The sequence below is a fragment of the Bombina bombina genome, chromosome 6 (genome assembly GCF_027579735.1).
Source record: "Bombina bombina isolate aBomBom1 chromosome 6, aBomBom1.pri, whole genome shotgun sequence".
Classification (NCBI taxonomy): domain Eukaryota; kingdom Metazoa; phylum Chordata; class Amphibia; order Anura; family Bombinatoridae; genus Bombina; species Bombina bombina.
The window spans coordinates 1,088,589,363-1,088,612,127 of NC_069504.1; the positions used below are offsets into that span (position 1 = coordinate 1,088,589,363).

General features: G+C 37.7%; 1 protein-coding gene across 1 annotated transcript in view; it reads left to right on the forward strand.

The window, feature by feature from the left end:
• BRAF (B-Raf proto-oncogene, serine/threonine kinase) overlaps window positions 1–22,765 on the forward strand; it is a 375,820-nt gene that overhangs the window by 177,680 nt on the left and 175,375 nt on the right. The window contains exons 7-9 of the mRNA XM_053719002.1: window positions 13,934–13,973; window positions 18,022–18,161; window positions 18,257–18,374. Of these exons, the coding sequence (XP_053574977.1) occupies window positions 13,934–13,973; window positions 18,022–18,161; window positions 18,257–18,374 (298 nt within the window). The remainder of the gene's footprint in view (window positions 1–13,933; window positions 13,974–18,021; window positions 18,162–18,256; window positions 18,375–22,765) is intronic.

The window sequence follows — 22,765 nt, forward strand, 5'->3', positions numbered from 1 at the left end:
ATCGATCGTAGAGATTCTTCTCCTACCTCCCTTTTCAGATCGACGATATACTCTTATATACCATTACCTCCACTGATTCTCGTTTCAGTACTGGTTTGGCTATCTACTTTATGTAGAGGAGTGTCTTTTGGTAAGTATATTTCCTTTTATTTATGACACTCTCAGCTATGGTTTGGCACTTTATATGTAAAGTTCTAAATATATGTTTTATACTTATATTTGCCATGATTCAGGTTAATCAGTATATTTCCTTCTTACAGACTGTCAGTTTCATTTTTTGGGAAATGCATAAAAAAATAAAAAAAATGTTTCTTACCTTAAATTTTTCAATTGACTTTCTTTCTAAATTGCGGGCTGTTAGGCTCGCGGGTGCGCAAAATACTATAATTTATTGCGTCATTTTTGGCATGAGACTTTTTTGGCGCGAAAATTATGTTTGTTGACGTATTTTCGACATTTCCGGCGTCTTAGTTGGCGCAGAGAATTTTCACATAGTTGCGTAATCTATGACGCTCGTGTCTGTTACAGACTTTCTTGGCGCCAAAAAAAATAAAAATATTTTGTCAGTTGTGGGCGTCATACTTGGCGCCAGATTTCTGATATTATTTAAGTCTTTATTTCATTCTGCTTCTGGTTTTCAGAGGCTTATTTTGTTTGCATTTTTTTCCCATTCCTGAAACTGTCATTTAAGGAAGTTTATATTTTGCTTTATATGTTGTGTTTTTTCTCTTACATTTGCAAGATATCTTAAAAACTGTTCCTGTATCAGAAAATACTGTTGGATTCCTGATGACTGTTATCAGTCCTTTCAAAGCTAAGTTCATTTATTTTTCTGTTATGAATTTTTATCTTTAGCTATGGTTTGTAATAAGTTATTATAAACTTTTACATTCAGAGTCCATTAGTATTAATGCATTATCTATTGCTATTCTTTTTACATCTAATGTACAAGATATACCTAGGAATTTATAAGAATATTTTTCTGATTCTATCCTAAAGACTTTGTCTGCCATCCCGCCTTCTAATAAAATTTATAGGTCTTTTTTAAACTTCTCATTTAGTTGATAAATTTTCAAATGACCGTTAACATACTGAATTATCCTTCTCTGATGATGTTTTAACTCATTCAGAATATACTTCATCAGATATTGACACTAACAAATCTACTTTTTACTTTTAAATAGAGTACATTCGTTCTTTGTTGAAAAGGTGTTGATTATATTGAATATTGAGGGGACTAGTTCTTTTGATTTTAAGACTAGCTAACATTTAAATTCTGCTTATTAACCTCCTGTCTTTTCTTCAGAGGTTTTTTTCCAGTTCCTGTTACTAGGGAATGGAATAGGCCTGGGACTTCTTTTATTCCTTCTTTAAGGTTTTTAAATTGTATCCTTTGCCAGCAGTTAGTTTAGAGTTTTAGGGAAAGATCCCCAAAGTTAACGGGGCTATCTCTACTCTTGCTAAACATACTACTATTCCTATAGAAAACAGTATTTATTTTTTAAGTTCCTTCAGATGGGAAACTTGTATCTTATCTAAGGAAAATGATTTTATTTTCAGATCCTTTTCTTAGGCCTGCAATTTATTTGGCTGATGTTGCAACTGCTTCAACTTTCTGGTTGGATACTTTAGTGCAACAAGTATTGGATTATGATTTGTTTAGCATTGTTAAATTGATCAACATGCTAATAATTTCATTTGTGTCGTCATTTTTTTGATATTTTCACAATTGAGGTTAAATCTGTCTTTAGCGATTTTAGCTAGAAGAACTTTGTGACTTAAATCTTGGAATGCTAATTTGATTTCTAAAATCCATATTTCTTTTTTCTCCAACATAGGTGTGTCCGGTCCACGGCGTCATCCTTACTTGTGGGATATTCTCTTCCCCAACAGGAAATGGCAAAGAGCCCAGCAAAGCTGGTCACATGATCCCTCCTAGGCTCCGCCTTCCCCAGTCATTCTCTTTGCCGTTGTACAGGCAACATCTCCACGGAGATGGCTTAGAGTTTTTTGGTGTTTAAATGTAGTTTTTATTCTTCAATCAAGAGTTTGTTATTTTAAAATAGTGCTGGTATGTACTATTTACTCTGAAACAGAAAAGAGATGAAGATTTCTGTTTGTAAGAGGAAAATGATTTTAGCAACCGTTACTAAAATTGATGGCTGTTTCCACACAGGACTGTTGAGAGGAATTAACTTCAGTTGGGGGAAACAGTGAGCAGACTTTTGCTGCTTGAGGTATGACACATTTCTAACAAGACTTGGTAATGCTGGAAGCTGTCATTTTCCCTATGGGATCCGGTAAGCCATTTTTATTAAATAAGAATAAAGGGCTTCACAAGGGCTTTAAAGACTGGTAGACATTTTTCTGGGCTAAAACGATTGATTTATAAGCATTTTTAATAGTTTATAGCTTTGAGGAGTTATTTTATTCTTGGGAATTATGTTGAATAACCGGCAGGCACTGTATTGGACACCTTTTTCTCTGGGGGCCTTCTCTAATCATAGGCAGAGCCTCATTTTCGCGCCACTAATGCGCAGTTGTTTTTGGGAAGCAAGGCATGCAGATGCATGTGTGAGGAGCTCAGATACATAGAAAAAGCTTACTGAAGCCGTCATTTGGTATCGTATTCCCCTCTGGGCTTGGTTGGGTCTCAGCAAAGCAGATACCAGGGACTGTATAGGGGTTAAATATAAAACGGCTCCGGTTCCGTTATTTTAAGAGTTAAAGCTTTCAAATTTGGTGTGCAATACTTTTAAGGCTTTAAGACACTGTGGTGAAATTTTGGTGAATTTTGAACAATTCCTTCATACTTTTTCACATATTCAGTAATAGTGTGTTCAGTTTAAAATTTAAAGTGACAGTAACGGTTTTATTTTAAAACGTTTTTTGTACTTTGTTATCAAGTTTATGCCTGTTTAACATGTCTGAACTATCAGATAGACTATGTTCTGTATGTGAGGAAGCCAAGGTTCCTTCTCATTTAAATAGATGTGATGTATGTGACAAAAAATTTAGAGAAAATGATGCCCAAGATGATTCCTCAAGTGAGGGGAGTAAGCATGGTACTGCATCATCCCCTCCTTTGTCTACGCCAGTCTTGCCCACACAGGAGGCCCCTAGTACATCTAGTGTGCCAATACTCCTTACTATGCAACAATTAACGGCTGTAATGGATAATTCTATCAAAAACATTTTAGCCAAAATGCCCACTTATCAGCGAAAGCGCGACTGCTCTGTTTTAGAAAATACTGAAGAGCATGAGGACGCTGACGATAATGGTTCTGACATGCCCCTACACCAGTCTGAGGGGGCCAGGGAGGTTTTGTCTGAGGGAGAAATTTCAGATTCAGGGAAAATTTCTCAACAAGCTGAACCTGATGTGATTACATTCAAATTTAAATTGGAACATCTCCGCGCTCTGCTTAAGGAGGTGTTATCTACTCTGGATGATTGTGACAATTTGGTCATTCCAGAGAAATTATGTAAGATGGACAAGTTCCTAGAGGTCCCGGGGCCCCCCGAAGCTTTTCCTATACCCAAGCGGGTGGCGGACATTGTAAACAAAGAATGGGAAAGGCCCGGCATACCTTTTGTCCCTCCCCCTATATTTAAGAAATTGTTTCCTATGGTCGACCCCAGAAAGGACTTATGGCAGACAGTCCCCAAGGTCGAGGGGGCGGTTTCTACTCTAAACAAACGCACTACTATCCCTATAGAAGATAGTTGTGCTTTCAAAGATCCTATGGATAAAAAATTAGAGGGTTTGCTTAAAAAGATGTTTGTTCAGCAAGGTTACCTTCTACAACCAATTTCATGCATTGTTCCTGTCACTACAGCAGCGTGTTTCTGGTTCGATGAACTAGAAAAGTCGCTCAATAAAGATTCTTCCTATGAGGAGATTTTGGACAGAATTCATGCTCTTAAATTGGCTAACTCTTTTACTTTAGACGCCACTTTGCAATTGGCTAGATTAGCGGCGAAAAATTCGGGGTTTGCTATTGTGGCGCGCAGAGCGCTTTGGCTAAAATCTTGGTCAGCGGATGCGTCTTCCAAGAACAAATTGCTTAACATACCTTTCAAGGGGAAAACGCTGTTTGGCCCTGACTTGAAAGAGATTATTTCAGATATCACTGGGGGTAAGGGCCACGCCCTTCCTCAGGATAGGTCTTTTAAGGCTAAAAATAAACCAAATTTTCGTCCCTTTCGCAGAAACGGACCAGCTCCAAGTTCTACATCCTCTAAGCAAGAGGGTAATACTTCTCAAACCAAGCCAGCCTGGAGGCCAATGCAAGGCTGGAACAAAGGTAAGCAGGCCAAGAAACCTGCCACTGCTACCAAGACAGCATGAGATGTTGGCCCCCGATCCGGGACCGGATCTGGTGGGGGGCAGACTTTCTCTCTTCGCTCAGGCTTGGGCAAGAGATGTTCTGGATCCTTGGGCGCTAGAAATAGTCTCCCAAGGTTATCTTCTGGAATTCAAGGAGCTACCCCCAAGGGGGAGGTTCCACAGGTCTCAATTGTCTTGAGACCACATAAAAAGACAGGCATTCTTACATTGTGTAGAAGACCTGTTAAAAATGGGAGTGATTCATCCTGTTCCATTAGGAGAACAAGGGATGGGATTCTACTCCAATCTGTTCATAGTTCCCAAAAAAGAGGGAACATTCAGACCAATCTTAGATCTCAAGATCCTAAACAAATTTCTCAAGGTTCCATCGTTCAAAATGGAAACCATTCGGACAATTCTTCCTACCATCCAGGAAGGTCAATTCATGACCACGGTGGATTTAAAGGATGCGTATCTACATATTCCTATCCACAAGGAACATCATCGGTTCCTAAGGTTCGCCTTTCTGGACAAGCATTACCAGTTTGTGGCACTTCCATTCGGATTAGCCACTGCTCCAAGAATTTTCACAAAGGTACTAGGGTCCCTTCTAGCGGTGCTAAGACCAAGGGGCATTGCAGTAGTACCTTACTTGGACGACATACTGATTCAAGCGTCGTCCCTACCACAAGCAAAGGCTCATACGGACATTGTCCTGGCCTTTCTCAGATCTCACGGGTGGAAAGTGAACGTAGAAAAAAGTTCTCTATCTCCGTCAACAAGAGTTCCCTTCTTGGGAACAATAATAGACTCCTTAGAAATGAGGATTTTTCTGACAGAGGCCAGAAAATCAAAACTTCTAAGCTCTTGTCAAGTACTTCATTCTGTTCTTCTTCCTTCCATAGCGCAGTGCATGGAAGTAATAGGTTTGATGGTCGCGGCAATGGACATAGTTCCTTTTGCGCGAATTCATCTGAGACCATTACAACTGTGCATGCTCAGTCAGTGGAATGGGGATTATACAGACTTGTCTCCGACGATACAAGTAGATCAGAGGACCAGAGATTCACTCCGTTGGTGGCTGACCCTGGACAACCTGTCACAGGGGATGAGCTTCCGCAGACCAGAGTGGGTCATTGTCACGACCGACGCCAGTCTGGTGGGCTGGGGCGTGGTCTGGGAACCCCTGAAAGCTCAGGGTCTTTGGTCTCGGGAAGAATCTCTTCTCCCGATAAATATTCTGGAACTGAGAGCGATATTCAATGCTCTCAAGGCTTGGCCTCAGCTAGCAAAGGCCAAATTCATACGGTTTCAATCAGACAACATGACGACTGTTGCGTATATCAACCATCAGGGGGGAACAAGGAGTTCCCTGGCGATGGAAGAAGTGACCAAAATCATTCAATGGGCGGAGACTCACTCCTGCCACTTGTCTGCAATCCACATCCCAGGAGTGGAAAATTGGGAAGCGGATTTTCTGAGTCGTCAGACATTTCATCCGGGGGAGTGGGAACTCCATCCGGAAATCTTTGCCCAAATAACTCAATTGTGGGGCATTCCAGACATGGATCTGATGGCCTCTCGTCAGAACTTCAAGGTTCCTTGCTACGGGTCCAGATCCAGGGATCCCAAGGCGACTCTAGTAGATGCACTAGTAGCACCTTGGACCTTCAATCTAGCTTATGTATTCCCACCGTTTCCTCTCATCCCCAGGCTGGTAGCCAGGATCAATCAGGAGAGGGCATCAGTGATCTTGATAGCTCCTGCGTGGCCACGCAGGACTTGGTATGCAGACCTGGTGAATATGTCATCGGCTCCACCATGGAAGCTACCTTTGAGACAGGACCTTCTTGTTCAAGGTCCGTTCGAACATCCGAATCTGGCCTCACTCCAACTGACTGCTTGGAGATTGAACGCTTGATTTTATCAAAGCGAGGGTTCTCAGATTCTGTCATTGATACTCTTGTTCAGGCCAGAAAGCCTGTAACTAGAAAAATCTACCATAAAATATGGAAAAAATATATCTGTTGGTGTGAATCTAAAGGATTCCCATGGAACAAGATAAAAATTCCTAAGATTCTATCCTTTCTTCAAGAAGGTTTGGAGAAAGGATTATCTGCAAGTTCTTTGAAGGGACAGATTTCTGCTTTATCTGTTTTACTTCACAAAAAGCTGGCGGCTGTGCCAGATGTTCAAGCTTTTGTTCAGGCTCTGGTTAGAATCAAGCCTGTTTACAAACCTTTGACTCCTCCTTGGAGTCTCAATTTAGTTCTTTCAGTTCTTCAGGGGGTTCCGTTTGAACCCCTACATTCCGTTGATATCAAGTTATTATCTTGGAAAGTTTTGTTTTTGGTTGCAATTTCTTCTGCGAGAAGAGTTTCAGAGTTATCTGCTCTGCAGTGTTCTCCTCCTTATCTGGTGTTCCATGCAGATAAGGTGGTTTTGCGTACTAAACCTGGTTTTCTTCCGAAAGTTGTTTCTAACAAAAACATTAACCAGGAGATAGTCGTGCCTTCTTTGTGTCCGAATCCAGTTTCAAAGAAGGAATGTTTGTTGCACAATTTGGATGTAGTTCGTGCTCTAAAATTCTATTTAGATGCTACAAAGGATTTCAGACAAACATCTTCCTTGTTTGTTGTTTATTCTGGTAAAAGGAGAGGTCAAAAAGCAACTTCTACCTCTCTCTCTTTTTGGCTTAAAAGCATCATCAGATTGGCTTATGAGACTGCCGGACGGCAGCCTCCTGAAAGAATCACAGCTCATTCCACTAGGGCCGTGGCTTCCACATGGGCCTTCAAGAACGAGGCTTCTGTTGATCAGATATGTAAGGCAGCGACTTGGTCTTCACTGCACACTTTTACTAAATTTTACAAATTTGATACTTTTGCTTCTTCTGAGGCTATTTTTGGGAGAAAGGTTTTGCAAGCCGTGGTGCCTTCCATCTAGGTGACCTGATTTGCTCCCTCCCATCATCCGTGTCCTAAAGCTTTGGTATTGGTTCCCACAAGTAAGGATGACGCCGTGGACCGGACACACCTATGTTGGAGAAAACAGAATTTATGTTTACCTGATAAATTACTTTCTCCAACGGTGTGTCCGGTCCACGGCCCGCCCTGGTTTTTTAATCAGGTCTGATAATTTATTTTCTTTAACTACAGTCACCACGGTATCATATGATTTCTCCTATGCAAATATTCCTCCTTTACGTCGGTCGAATGACTGGGGAAGGCGGAGCCTAGGAGGGATCATGTGACCAGCTTTGCTGGGCTCTTTGCCATTTCCTGTTGGGGAAGAGAATATCCCACAAGTAAGGATGACGCCGTGGACCGGACACACCGTTGGAGAAAGTAATTTATCAGGTAAACATAAATTCTGTTTTTCCAAGGGTAATCAATTATTTGATTCACAATTGGATTCAATTCTTTCAACTGTTACTCTGGGGAAGGGAGTTTTTTTGCTTCAAGGTTAAGTTCTAAGAGTAAATCTTAAGCTTATATTAGTTTTTGTTCTTAATAAGGAACGGAATCCTAATTGTTCCCCAAGTAACATGTTTATAATTGGAAGCTTTCTTCTGCATGAAATTAATTCAAGCCATTTAAAAGATCAAAGTCAGCCCCAAAATTTGCATGTAGGTGCGGCTCTTATTCCAGCTTAGCTGGTAAGGGGCAGGTTGAGACTTTTTTAAATTTGTTCGGTTCAATTCGGTCCAAACTTCTTAGATTGGGGTACAGAATAGGATTCAGAGTAAAACCGCCTGTGAGAAGTCTTTTTCTCTCTAGCATATTCCAGCTATTCCAGTAAAGGCTCACACTTTCCTGAAGTGTGTTTCAGACCTGTATGTTTTGGGTACTTGTGAAGCGCGGTTGGTCACCCGTTGGGGTCTCAAGGCGCTGCTCAGACCTGGAGTTATCTGGGATATTCTTACCAGTTCCATTTCAGGAACGGGGTTTGGGGTTTTGTTCAAAACTATTCATTGTCCCAAAGATAGAAAATCTTTTTGAGTTGTCATATAGGAGTACCATCTTTCAGAATGGTGTTTATATGGTCTATTCTGCCTTTTGGTCAGCAAGGGCATTATTTGTTTGCAATAGATTCAATAGATGCATATCTTCATATTCTGTTTTCATTCAGATTATTTTTATTTTTTGAGATTCTCTTTTTTAGACAAGTATTACCAATTTGTTGCTTTTCCTTCTGGCCTAGCTACAGCTATAAGAATCTTTTCAAGGTTCTCAGTGTTTCCTTATTTGTATGATCTCGTGATACTTGCTCAGTCTTTTCGTTCTGCAGAATCTCATACGATTCAACTTTTGTTGTTTCTTCAAAGACATGGTTGGAGGATTTTTTTATCAAAAGCTCCTTGATTCCTCAGACAAGGGTCACCTTTTTTAGGTTTCCAGATAGATTGTGTTAATGTCTTTGTCTCTACAGACAAGAGACAATTATATTGGGTTCAGTTTGTCGGAACCTTCAGTCTCTATTATTTCCTTCAGTAGCTATATGCATGGAAGTTTTAGGTCTCATGGCTGTATCATTGGATTCGATTCCCTTTGCTTATTTTCATATGAAACCTTTCCAGTTTTTTATGCTGAATTAATGGTGCAGGGATTATTCTAGGATATCACTTTTAATATCTTTGAATCCCAATATTCAACTATCTTTGGCTTGGTGGTTAGATCATGCCTATATTTTTCCGCCTCTGGTTCTTCTTTTAAGAGTGATTTTCAAAATCATCATGGAGCAATCGTTTGTGCTGCTGGTGGCTCCAGCATGGCCGCTTAGGTTTTGTTATATGGTTCTTGTTCGGATGTCCAGTTGCCAACCTTGGTCACTTCCATTAAGGCCAGACCTAATATATTAAGGTTCGTTTTTTTCCGTCAGGAACTCAAATTATTTAATTTGATGGTATGGAAATTAAACGCTTAGTGCTTAGTCATAGAGGTTTCTCTGACTCAGTGATTAATACTATGTTGCAGGCTCGTAAAGCTGTGTCTAGAAAGATTTATTATCGAGTTTGGAAGACTTGCATCTCATGATGCTCTTCTCATAAATTCTCTTGGCATTCTTTTAGAATTCCTAGGATTTTACAGTTTCTTCAGGTTGTCTGCAAGTTCCTTGAAAGGACACATCTCTGCTCTTTCTGTTCTGTTTCACAGAAAAATTGCTAATCTTCCTGACATTCGTTGTTTTGTACAGGCTTTGGTTCGTATCAAGCCTGTCATTAAGTCAATCTCTCCTCCTTGGAGTCTTAATTTGTTTGAGCCTATGCATTCTCTGGACATTAAATTTACTTTCTTGGAAAGTATTGTTTCTTTTGGCGATCTCTTCTGCTAGAAGAGTTTCTGAATTATCTGCTCTTTCTTGTGAGTCTCCTTTTCTGATTTTTCATCAGGATAAGTCGGTTTTGCGGACTTCAATTAAATTTTTACCTAAGGTTGTGAATTCCAACAACATTAGTAAAGAAATTGCTGTCCCTTCGTCGTGTCCTAATCCTAAGAATTCTTTGGAAAGATCTTTGCATTCTTTGGATGTGGTAAGAGCTTTGAAATATTATGTTGATGCTACTAAGATTTCAGAAAGACTTCTAGTCTATTTGTTATCTTTTCTGGTTTTAGGAAAGGCCAGAAGGCTTCTGCCATTTCTTTGGCATCTTGGTTAAAGCTTTTAATTCATCATGCTTATTTGAAGTAGAGTTAATCCCCGCCTCAGAGGATTACGGCTCATTCTACTAGGTCAGTTTCTACTTGGTCTTCTTTGCATACTTTTACTAAATTCTACCATTTTGATGTTTTCTCTACTTCAGAAGCAGTTTTTGGTAGAATAGTACTTCAGGCAGCTGTTTCAGTTTGATTCTTCTGCTTATAATTTCAGTTTTTTTCATTATAAAGATTAAAACTTTTGATTTGGGTTGTGGATTAATTTTTCAGCGGAATTGGCTGTCTTTATTTTGATCCCTCCCTCTCTAGTCTCTTGCGTGGAGTTCCACATCTTGGGTATTTGCTATCCCATACGTCACTAGTTCATGGACTCTTGCCAATTACATGAAAGAAAACATAATTTATGTAAGAACTTACCTGATAAATACATTTCTTTCATATTGGTAAGAGTCCATGAGTCCCACCCTTTTTATGGTGGTTATGATTTTTTTGTATAAAGCACAATTATTCCAATTCCTTGTTGATGCTTTCGCTCCTTTCTTATCACCCCACTTCTTGGCTATTCGTTAAACTGAATTGTGGGTGTGGTGGGGGTGTATTTATAGGCATTTTGAGGTTTGGGAAACTTTGCCCCTCCTGGTAGGAATGTATATCCCATACGTCACTAGCTCATGGACTCTTGCCAATATGAAAGAAATGAATTTATCAGGTAAGTTCTTACATAAATTATGTTTTCTTCAGCTCAATGATGTGGCATTTATTTATCATGTTTTATGCTAGCAATGTTTCTACATGTACAATAACATTTACTGTTTTTTACATATTAAGTTCATGTACTTGATTTCATCTGCAAACATCACGTTTTTGCTTATATCATAAAAGGTTATTACTGCTATTATGCCTTTAAGTAAACTTATGAGGTCTTTTCAAAATTAAGATTTATTTAATTTTGTTCTGACCGACAGCATACTTAAGTTTATTCTACTGATGAAGGTTTCGTTGGCTCAAAGGATCATGTATCAGACAGTTTGTTAAAAATTCTCCATATTTTTCATTTGAACATTTTTTGTTCTTTGTTAAGGAAATGTTTCTATTTATAGCTTTTAGGAGTCCAATCCTCCTAATAACTATGTTAATAATCCTTTTCAAATCTGGATTTTAACATTTTTGCTTTTGAGGTTTTTTCCTATTCAATATACTATCTGTATTATATTCTAGAGGATGGTTATTCTGATTCCCTCTTGGGACTGAACTTCTATTTCTATGGAAATTGGTACTTGTTCAGTATTCTTTAGAATTTGAATATAACCTTAGTAGAGCATATTCACGTACTGTTTTTATATTTTTAGCTCAGCTTTATCTGTGGCTGACATTAACGTTCTTTCATCCTTTGTTGAACAGTTAGCATAAGCAGTTTCAGATTCTCAAGTATTTAAATCTGTTTATTTACTTTAGATGGATTAATTTAATTTTGTTTACTATATCTATTATTATGATTTCAAATATATTTTATTATCTCTCTCTTGTTAGGATAATAATTTATTTGATTTCTATGATCTCCACTATTTCTGGAGGTTTAGAGTTTTTTTCGGCCCTACTTTTAGTCCAGTGATGTAGATCAGTTGGTGAATGTCCTGACTACAAATGCTTGTTCTAGATCGAAGGGTCATAGATTCCTTTTCCGGCAGGGTTAATACAGCCCTTTGGCTTTTAAAGTCAATTTATTGTGTACCATTTATTTGTTTAATAACTACTGTTTTTATCAGCTGCTAATTTCATTTACTCTGAGCTTTTATGTATCCTCCTGGGAGGAAAAACGCTATATAATTTACTAGTTAGACTGAATGAAGGTGCGGTTCTCAAACCAGTCCTTCTGGTGGGGGGCAGATTAAATTGTTTTTGGATGAACTCAGTCCAAATTCTATATTATTCTTGGGGTTTAAATAGATTTTTAGAATGAGACCTCCTATGGCAATAATTTTTCTTTCTCAGTACACTCTGATTTTTTTTTTTTTTTTATAGGAGTGATTATGCCAGTTCTTTTTGCAGGAATAGGATTTGGGTTTCTATTCAATTCTGTTTTTTGTCCCTAAGAAGAGAGGTTTATTCTGTCCATTCTTGGATCTGAAGACTTTTATATTGTTTTGTTAGAGTCTCAACTTCTAAGGACTATTATGCCTTTTTGTTAAGGTCATTTCAGGTCCACTCCATTTTCAGGATGTTTATCCTCATATTTTATTTCATTCAGACCACTTGTGGATTCTGAGATTTCTTTTATTAAAGCCGGACAGATAGCTTAGCATGCTAATACACTGTGGCTGAGCTATGTAGCAACCTGAGAGTTGCAGGTTCGATTCCCGGTGAGGTCCATTCAGCCTTTCATCCATCTGAGGTCGATTAAGTGAGCAGTGTCTTGAGTCCCTTATGGGTGATTAGACGAGCTTTACAAGTATCCAATACATACATATGAAAGAGCAGTATTCAAATATATGGACTTTTCTTTTTGTGGAATCCCTCATGAATTAAGTGTCTGTTTCTTTTGAGCCTATATTTTCTTTGAAGATTATCTACTTTCTTGGGAAGTATTGTTTCTTTTGACTATTTTTTCTGCTACAAGAGTTTCTGATTTATCAGCTCTCTCTTGTGTGTCTCCTTATCTGATTTTTTTTTTCATCTAGAGAAGTTGTTTTGTGGACTTCTTTTTTTCCTAAGGTTGTGAATTTGAACAACATTAGTAGAGAAATTGTTGTTCTGTCTTTGTGTCCTAATCCTAAAGAATTCTTTGAAAGTTCTTTACATCCTTTGTATGTGGTAAAAGCTTTATAATTCTATATTGAGGTTACTAGGATTTCAGAAGACTTCTAGTCTATTTGCTGTTTTTCTGGTTCCAGAAAAGGTTAGGAAGCCTCTGCCATTTCTTTGGCATCCTGATTAAAGCTTTTGTTTTTCAAGGCTCATTTGGAGGCAGGGCAGGCTCCGCCTCAGAGATTTACAGCTCATTCGCCATTTCTTGGGCTTTTTCAGAATGATGCATAGGTTGATCAAATTTGCAAATCGGTAATTTGGTCGTCTTTAAATACTTTTATTGTTTTTACTATTTTGTTGTATTTGCTTCTTCTGAAGCAGTCTTTGGTAGGAAAAGTTCTTCAGGCAGCGGTTTGTTTGATTCTACTGCTTTTGATTTAATTTTTTTGAGAGACTTAATTATTGTGTGGATTTAATTTCTCAGTGGAAATAGCTGTTATTTTCTCTCTCCCTCTCTAGTGACTATTCTGTGGACTTCCACATCTTGGGTATTTCTATCCCATATGTCACTAGCTCATGGACTTTTGCCAATTACATGAAAGAAAACATAATTTATGATAAATTAATTTCTTTCATATTGGCAAGAGTCCATGAGGCCCACCATTGTTATGGTGGTTATGGGGGGGGGGGGTTTTGTATAAAAACACAATTATATTTCCAGTTCCTCCTTTTTGTATGCTTTTTTTACTCCTTTGTGTTATCACCTCACTTCTTGGCTAGTCGTTAAACTGAGTTGTGGGTGTGGTGGGAGGTGTATTTATAGGCATTTGAGGTTTGGGAAACTTTGCCCCCTCCTGGTAGGAATGTATATCCCATACGTCACTAGCTCATGGACTCTTGCCAATGTGAAAATAAATTATCAGGTAAGTTCTTACGTAAATTATGTTTTTAACACATTCAGAAGACATTTTACTATGATAGGGGCTTTGTTTCACTATTTTCTGCATTGATGTAAACCTTAAAAATACTGTTTGGGTGGGATCCCTATTTATAGGCTAAATCCAAAATTTGCATTATGGGTCTCATGTTGGATTAATTTCTTCATATGTCAGTTATATTTTATGTGTTTGGGGTTTTAGTAAATAAAAAAAAATGCCCTTCCTTGACAGTATTTAATATAACCTGTACTTTTGTGATTTAGGACATTATTAGAGACCAAGGACTCCAACGAAGGGAGGGAGGTAAGTATCTCAGATCTGTGCTAAGCAGTGCGTACGTAACATAACTAAATGTGCAAATCAATGTGAATGTACTAGTATGGTCTTTCTGCTAAGCATTTCATATTTTTTTTCCCCATATGTTTTGTTTTCATTTTTAAACTTGACATCTTGCATAATAGTATTTTACACAATATCACGGGTTTCCTTTTATGATGTTATTCTCTTATAATAAAAATAAGCAATATACCTCGGTGTTCTAGCAGAATAAAATATGCTACTATGTTTTCATTATATTCTGATTGAGTATTTATTTAAAAAAATTAATATATGCCCCTTTTTTGTGTGTGAATTCTATTGTTTTTTTGTTAAATACTAATATATGGGAAAATGATATGTAATTTGACTTGATGTTATTAAATTGTTAGAGAACTGTATTTGGAATATAATGCTGTTTTCTCATGTTAATTCTGCCCCGCCACTCAAACTTTTTTTCCCACTTTTCCATTTTTACTCCCCTTTCCTACTTTCTTCCCACCAATCCCTCATCCCTTTTTTAAAAAACATTTTTTTATTTTTTTCTGCCTGTGTTTTTCCCACAGCCCCCCTGGTCCAGCCGCCCCGCTGCCTTCGGAAATACTCTCGGAACCCCAGCCCACTCCTACATACTCTCCCCAGTGAAATAGTCTTTGATTTTGAGTCTGACCCCGTTTGCAGAGGTAGTTGGGCTGTTTATTTCACCTCCCCCTCAAACACTAGCTGACAAAGCCAATGGTACTGTTTTGCCTTGGCTCATAGCACTTGTAGATAAGTGTGCAGGACACAGGCAATGCTATTACCAGTATCTGCTAGACACTAAAGCTGCGTTTATACACTGTGGTAGGACATGCATGAAATCTTGTAATGGTCTAGAATTCTTCAGCTTTTAGTGTTAAGCCGGCACTTTTTAACCACACTTGTCCTTTTAGCTTCCATTTGTGTGACCTCGCTTTGCATGCTTTCTTATTTTTAGGACTAAGTGATCCTCATGGTAGTAATAAATTAAGCAACCGAGTAAAGTAATCAAGAATTTATCAGTTATTCCATAAATTAATATTTTTGCTAGCTAAGAAACCTGGCCTATATCAAACTCCATAGTTTAACATTTTGGTTACAATGGAGGAATCAAGTACTTTGCAGATCGCTTTATTATCCAAGGGTTTAAGGCATACACAATGCTAAGCATGGCATTTTTTAACAGGTATTCATTTTACATTTTTATTTATGTTCTTTGGCATATAAGATACAGGGTTTTAAGCTTACAAAAAAAAAACCCTGTGTTCAGTTTTCCCTGTGCTGTAAATACTGAAACAGTGATTGACACTGTCTGTTGAATAGTTATAGCAACTGAAACTGATTTTCAGGGGGCAGAAAAAGACATACAGGTTGATAGAGGGGTTAAGGAATGGGAATAGATTGCTGATTATATTTGCAGAACACTAGAGACTCAGGTTTCCGGACACAAGAATAAGGTGTATAAAAAGTCTTTGCACTTCCTCTTTTTTTTTTTTGCTGACATCTTTAGTGTATGTGTTGTGTGTCACATGCAAATGCATTTTATATGCTTACATCTCTAAACATCTGCTCTTATTCAGTGTGTGTGACTTTACATTGAATGTGCATGGAATGCCCAGTAGCATACTGATATAGTTTAAAAGCTTTTGTTGTTACATTGAAACGACTCCTTGGAAAAGGCACAGGGATTGAATAAAATAAATAAAAAAAAACTCCATGATATTCTCAGTGTTTTGAGTTGTACGCATTCTCTGTGAAGATACAGTAGGGATTTCTAAATGTTTTTCCCCTGTGGTAAATGCTACACTTTTTAAATTACATGTATAAGTATTTTATTGTGTATTCCATGTCTTTAACATTTCCCCATTTTTATACCATTTTTTATTTTTAGATTTTATTTTTAATTTATTTGTAAACATTTTTATATAGTTAATCTTAAGTACATACTTTATCATCTAGCTATAAAAAATACTAGAGGAATATTTCTGATTTGTTTTACATGGAACCCTTGTGTTTTTTAAAACATTGAACCATTCTTTTGTTTTTTTTATATCTCAAACCAAGTAATATAAAACTTTTCAGTAGAAAAGAAAAGATAAAGAACTAATGTAAATTCACAAAACTGATGGGTATGTTATTTTTTTCTAATATTACTTTCAGTGATTCAGCAATGTCTGTTTTAATGCATCAAAAACTAAATTATCAGCTTCATAATAAACTACAGGTGGCCCTTGGTTTACGCCGGTTCAATTTGCGCTGTTTCAGAATAACAACCCTTTTTTCAGTCATGTGACTGCTATTGAAAAGCAGTGCACTAATTAAAATAGCCAGTAGGTGGAGCTGTCCGCTTGTGTTGCAGCAAAATTATGTAATCTTAGCAGACTGAAATTAATCTGTGTACACAGAACATACATTAGCTATCGAGCAGCTTTCAAAGGAACAAGATCTATCAGCCACTTCCCTATTATCTTCCTGTCCAGCTGCTTGAGGTGAGAGTGCCTAACTGCTTAATCAGTCCAGATTGAAATGCATAGAATAGGTGCAGACCCAATATTATCTAACATGCTAACAATGCAGAGAACTGTTTGCAGAAAAATGCAAGTAAAAATTTTTTTTTGTTCATTAAACTTCGTTTGATGATACAGTCTGTTGTGTGATTATTAGCAAATGTTTTTGTTCACTAAACTTAGTTTGCTGATATTCTGTTGTGTGATTATTTAATTAGGTTTATAAAGCTGTTTAGCATTTAAAGTCTTCATTTCAAATCTTTAAAAATAATGTTTTAGGTGTTACTTTTGTCAATTTTGAGAGGGGCCTAGATTCTAACTCCCTCACTTCCCATTGACTTACATTATAAACTGGGTTTTGATTTACAACCATTCCTTCTGGAACCTAACCCTGGTATAAACTGAGGGCTACCTGTATATCAAAGCCCTCTACCTTTTCTGATATTTAAACTTACAAATTATCTAGAAGGGTGGTCTTATTTATACACCACCCACATAATGCTAAAATGCTTGTTTACTTTTTACAAATAGCAATTAGAAGTTACCAATATTGTTTGTATTTTTTATGATCTCAATAAAGCTGAAGCTTGCCTTTCTATTTTTCCGTAAATGTAGTTTGTTTATAGTAGAGGGTTCAATGTTTTTTTGAAATACACAGTTCATAAAAAGCATGTTCACTGAACAGATACATTTATTTTATGTCCTAGAACTTAGATTAAAGGGACAGTCTACACCAGAATTGTTGTTTAAAAAGCTAGATAATCCCTTTATTACCCATTCCCCTATTTTGCATAACCAACACGGTTATATAAATAAATAAGCCTTTGCAGACTGCCCCCTTATTTCAGTTCTTTGACTGACATGTATTTAGCCAATCGGTGCCCTCTCACTTATAAATTCAGGGCGTGGTCACAGTGTTATCTATATGAAACACATGAAATTACGCCCTCTAGCTGTGAAAAACCTACCAAATGCATTTAGAAATTAGCATATGAGCCTACCTAGGTTTAGTTTTCAACAAAGAATACCAAGAGAACAACGCAAATTTGATGATAAAAGTGAATTGAAAAGTTGTTTAAAATTGCATTCCCTATCTGAATCATGAAAGTTTAATTTGGACTAGACTGCCCCTTTAAGTTCTTTTGACAGACTTGCATATTTGCCAATGAGTGCTGACTCCTAGGTAACTCCACAGGAGTGAGCCCAATGTTATTTATATGGCTCAGGTGAGCTAACACCCTCTTGTGTTCAAAATGCATTCAGATAAGAGGTGGCCTTCAAGGCCTAAGAAATTAGCATATGAGCCTACTTAGGTTTAGCTTCAAACTAAGAATACCAAGAGAACAAAGTAAAATTGGTGATAAAAGTAAATTGGAAAGTTGTTTAAAATTCTATACCCAATCTGAATCCTGAAAGTTTATTTTGGACTAGACTGTCCCTTTTTAAATACAACCTTCTCTAAGGATATTTTCTGTGTTGTGTTAAACTACTGTTTTATAATTTAAAAACAGGTACAACTCCGGGTTTATCTGCTACACCACCTGCCTCTTTACCTGGGTCTCTCACTAGTGTCAAATCTCTGCAAAAGTCCCCTGGACAGCAAAGAGAACGCAAGTCCTCCTCTTCCTCTACAGAAGACAGAAGTCGAATGGTGAGAAGCTAACAGTGTTCTGTATAGTTAAGTGCTCTACTAATAATCTCTGCATCATTCTTGTTGAGCAAATTTGTGTTGCTACCATTTTGCAGAAAACACTTGGTCGTCGAGATTCTAGTGATGACTGGGAGATAGCAGATGGGCAGATTACAGTTGGTCAGCGAATAGGATCTGGATCCTTTGGGACAGTATATAAGGGAAAGTGGCATGGTATAGTATTTGCTTCTAACTCTATACATACGTTATCCAGTAATTAGCTTGCATCCCTTTTGTAATAGATTTTGAAAATGGCATGATATTAACTCATCATCATAAAGTTGCATTGTATTCTTTAAAGGATATAATTTGCTATAAATAGAAAAAAATACACTAATGATCCTATGTAATGTTAATTAAGAGGTTTTAGTTAAATCTGCTGAAAGGGAAATTTAAATAAATGTGTGCAGATCACTTACTGAAAAGAACTCTATTTTTCAGTTATCATTTAATGTCTCTTAAGAAACTGAACTATGGGATCCACTTTGTTTGTTTTTGTAATTAGATGATTCCATTTCTTCAGGTGTCCTGGATCTTAAATGCTGTTTGCAGCTTTTAAATACTGGTGGCCCTCGGTTTACGCTGGTTCAATTTGCGCCGTTTCAGAATAACCACCTTTTCTTTTATGTAATTGGCAAGAGTCCATGAGCTAGTGATGTATGGGATATACAATTCTACCAGGAGGGACAAAGTTTCCCAAACCTCAAAATTCCTATAAATACACCCCTCACCACACCCACAATTCAGTTTTACAAACTTTGCCTCCTATGGAGGTGGTGAAGTAAGTTTGTGCTAAGATTTCTACGTTGATATGCGCTTCTCAGCATTTTGAAGCCCGATTCCTCTGAGTACAGTGAATGTCAGAGGGATGTGAAGGGAGTATCACCTATTGAATGCAATGGTTTTCCTCACGGGAGATCTATTTCATAGGTTCTCTGTTATCGGTCATAGAGATTAATTTCCTACCTCCCTTTTCAGATCGACGATATACTCTCATATTCCATTACCTCTACTGATAACCATTTCAGTACTGGTTTGGCTATCTGCTATATGTGGATGGGTGTCTTTGGTAAGTATGTTTTCATTACTTAAGACACTCTCAGCTATGGTTTGGCACTTTATGTATTTTATAAAGTTCTAAATATATGTATTTTACTTATATTTGCCATGATTCAGGTTTTCAGTATATCTCCTTTTGCAGACTGTCAGTTTCATATCTGGGAAATGCATTTTTTAGGAAAAATGTATTTCTTACCTGGGGTATAGTCTTTTTCAATTGACTGTCTTTTAAATTCGCGGGCAGAATTAGTCTCGCGAGGGCGCAAAATGCTAGAGTTTATTGCGTCGTTCTTGGCGCAAGATTTTTTTGGCGCAAAGTTATGTTCGTTGACGCAATTTCGGCATTTCCGGCCTCTTAGTTGACGCCGTGTCCTTCACAAGGTTGCGTCTTCGGTGACGCGAGTGTGTCATTTCTGGACGTTTTTGGCGACAAAAAATATTATTCAGTCTGTGTCGTGCATCATACTTGCCGCTAAATATTTTCATTATTTAAGACCCGATTCCTATATGCCTCTTCCTTTTTTTTTATGTCAGAGGGCTATGCTGTTTGCTTTTTTTTCCCATTCCTGAAACTGCCATATAAGGAAATTGATAATTTTGCTTTATATGTTTTTTTCTCTTACATTTGCAAGATGTCTCAATCTGATCTTGTCTCAGAAATCACTGTTGGAACCCTGCTGCCTGATAACAGTTCTACCAAAGCTAAGTGCATTTGTTGTAAACTTGTGGAGGTTATACCTCCAGCTGTGGTTTGTAATAGCTGTCATGATAAACTTTTACATGCAGAGAATGTATCCATCAGTAGTAGTTCATTACCTGTTGCTGTTCCCTGAACATCTAATGCACAAGATATTCCTGTAAATTTAAAATAATTTATTTCTGATTCTATTCAGAAGGCTTTGTCTGCCATTCTGCCTTATAATAAACGTAAAAGGTCTTTTAAAACTTCTCATAAAGTTGATGAAATTTCAAATGACGGGCAACATACTGAATTATCCTTCTCTGATGAGGATCTATCTGATTCAGAAGATCCTGCCTCAGATATTGACACTGACAAATCCTCTTATTTATTTAAAATGGAGTATATTCGTTCTTTGTTAAAAGAAGTGTTGATTACATTGGATATGGAGGAAATTTGTCCTCTTGATATTAAAACTAGTAAACGTTTAAATTTGGTTTATAAACCTCCTGTGGTTATTCCAGAGGTTTTTCCAGTTCCTGATGCTATTTCTGATATGATTTCTAAGGAATGGAATAGGCCTGGTGGTACTTTTTATTCCTTCTTCAAGGTTTAAAAAAATTGTATCCTTTGCCAGCAGTTTCTTTATAGTTTTGGGAAAAGATCCCCAAAGTAGTACTCTTGCTAAACGTACTACTATTCCTATGGAAGATAGTACTTCTTTTAAAGATACTTTAGATGGGAAACTTGAATCTTATCTAAGGAAAGCTTATTTATATTCAGGTCATCTTCTCAGGCCTGCAATTTCTTTGGCTGATGTTACAGCTGCTGTATCAAACAAAACAAACTCTGGACAGTGATGGTCTGTAAATTGCAGACTCTAATGACGTGTAGACACACAGATGTATCCAATATGATACCGGAGTGTAGTGCACAAACATAGATATGCTCTTCTGGGAACAGTAATGTAACGGCATACAAGAAACCCCACTCGCTCTATAGCCTTGCTAACCGGAGTCTAACAGCGGGCATCGGTATCTCAGATTACCTCTTCCAGAATGCACTTTCTTCACCGGTTCGGCTTAGCGTCCTCGTAGGGAAACACGCCGCTCCAGGACCCGCCCAGTGACGTCCTCTGTTCCTCTCCTCCAATGGCACTGCAGCTCCTGCTCACACCTACCCCGACACTCAGGGTTGTGATGAATAGACTGGCAAAGGCATAAGTTCAAAACAAAACTAATCTTCACCACAAATAAAGTAAAATCAAAACTTTATTCTATCTTCGTGTAAACAAACACTTCATTAAAAACGAATTCCATGAAAATGGCAGCAACATAACAACTTTCATTCAGCAGAACAGTGTGGTACTAATGGCTTACGCGTTTCAGCCCGAAAGCCGTAGTCATAGCCTGTAGTACCTTAGGTAACACCTGTTAAAATAGTAACAGCATTCTATTGGTCTAAAACAAAAACAAAAGCTACAGAAGGTAGTCGTAAGTTTTACATATTTGCATGGTTTACACCTAGAGTGACCACATTTAAACATGCCTAGGTGTTTCATCCATGAGCTCGCTGTGTTTTGTATGGTAGGTAGCATAGTAGGAGATAGTATGTTTCCTATAGTGGGGCTTTTTCTATAAGAGCATCTCAGGCCTTTGTCCACAGTTGACACCAATTTGTCATCGGCCTTTAAAATATCAAAATGCTTACGTATGATCGAACACACTGATGGAAATTGACTACTATGGTTTGTTACAAAAGTGACTCCTTCAAATTTATTGGTCAGTCTATCCGAGGAGTTATCATCCAGTAGGTTAACTCTGGGTCTGGTTGAAACAGCTTGTTTATCTTTCCATACTACCTTAGAGGGATATTTCTTTCATGTAATTAACAAGAGTCCATGAGCTAGTGACGTATGGGATATACATTCCTACCAGGAGGGGCAAAGTTTCCCAAACCTTAAAATGCCTATAAATACACCCCTCACCACACCCACAAATCAGTTTTACAAACTTTGCCTCCAAGGGAGGTGGTGAAGTAAGTTTGTGCTAGATTCTACGTTGATATGCGCTCCGCAGCAAGTTGGAGCCCGGTTTTCCTCTCAGCGTGCAGTGAATGTCAGAGGGATGTGAAGAGAGTATTGCCTATTGAATGCAGTGATCTCCTTCTACGGGGTCTATTTCATAAGGTTCTCTGTTATCGGTCGTAGAGATTCATCTCTTACCTCCCTTTTCAGATCGACGATATACTCTTATATTTACCATTTCCTCTACTGATTCTCGTTTCAGTACTGGTTTGGCTTTCTACAAACATGTAGATGAGTGTCCTGGGGTAAGTAAGTCTTATTTTCTGTGACACTCTAAGCTATGGTTGGGCACTTTATTTATAAAGTTCTAAATATATGTATTCAAACATTTATTTGCCTTGACTCAGAATGTTCAACTTTCCTTATTTCCAGACAGTCAGTTTCATATTTGGGATTATGCATTGAATTATCATATTTTTTCTTACCTCAAAAATTTGACTTTTTTCCCTGTGGGCTGTTAGGCTCGCGGGGGCTGAAAATGCTTCATTTTATTGCGTCATTCTTGGCGCGGACTTTTTTGGCGCAAAAATTCTTTTCCGTTTCCGGAGTCATACGTGTCGCCGGAAGTTGCGTCATTTTTTGACGTTATTTTGCGCCAAAAATGTCGACGTTCAGGATGTGGCGTCATTTTTGGCGCCAAAAGCATTTAGGCGCCAAATAATGTGGGCGTCTTATTTGGCGCTAAAAAATATGGGCGTCGCTTTTGTCTCCACATTATTTCAGTCTCATTTTTCATTTGCT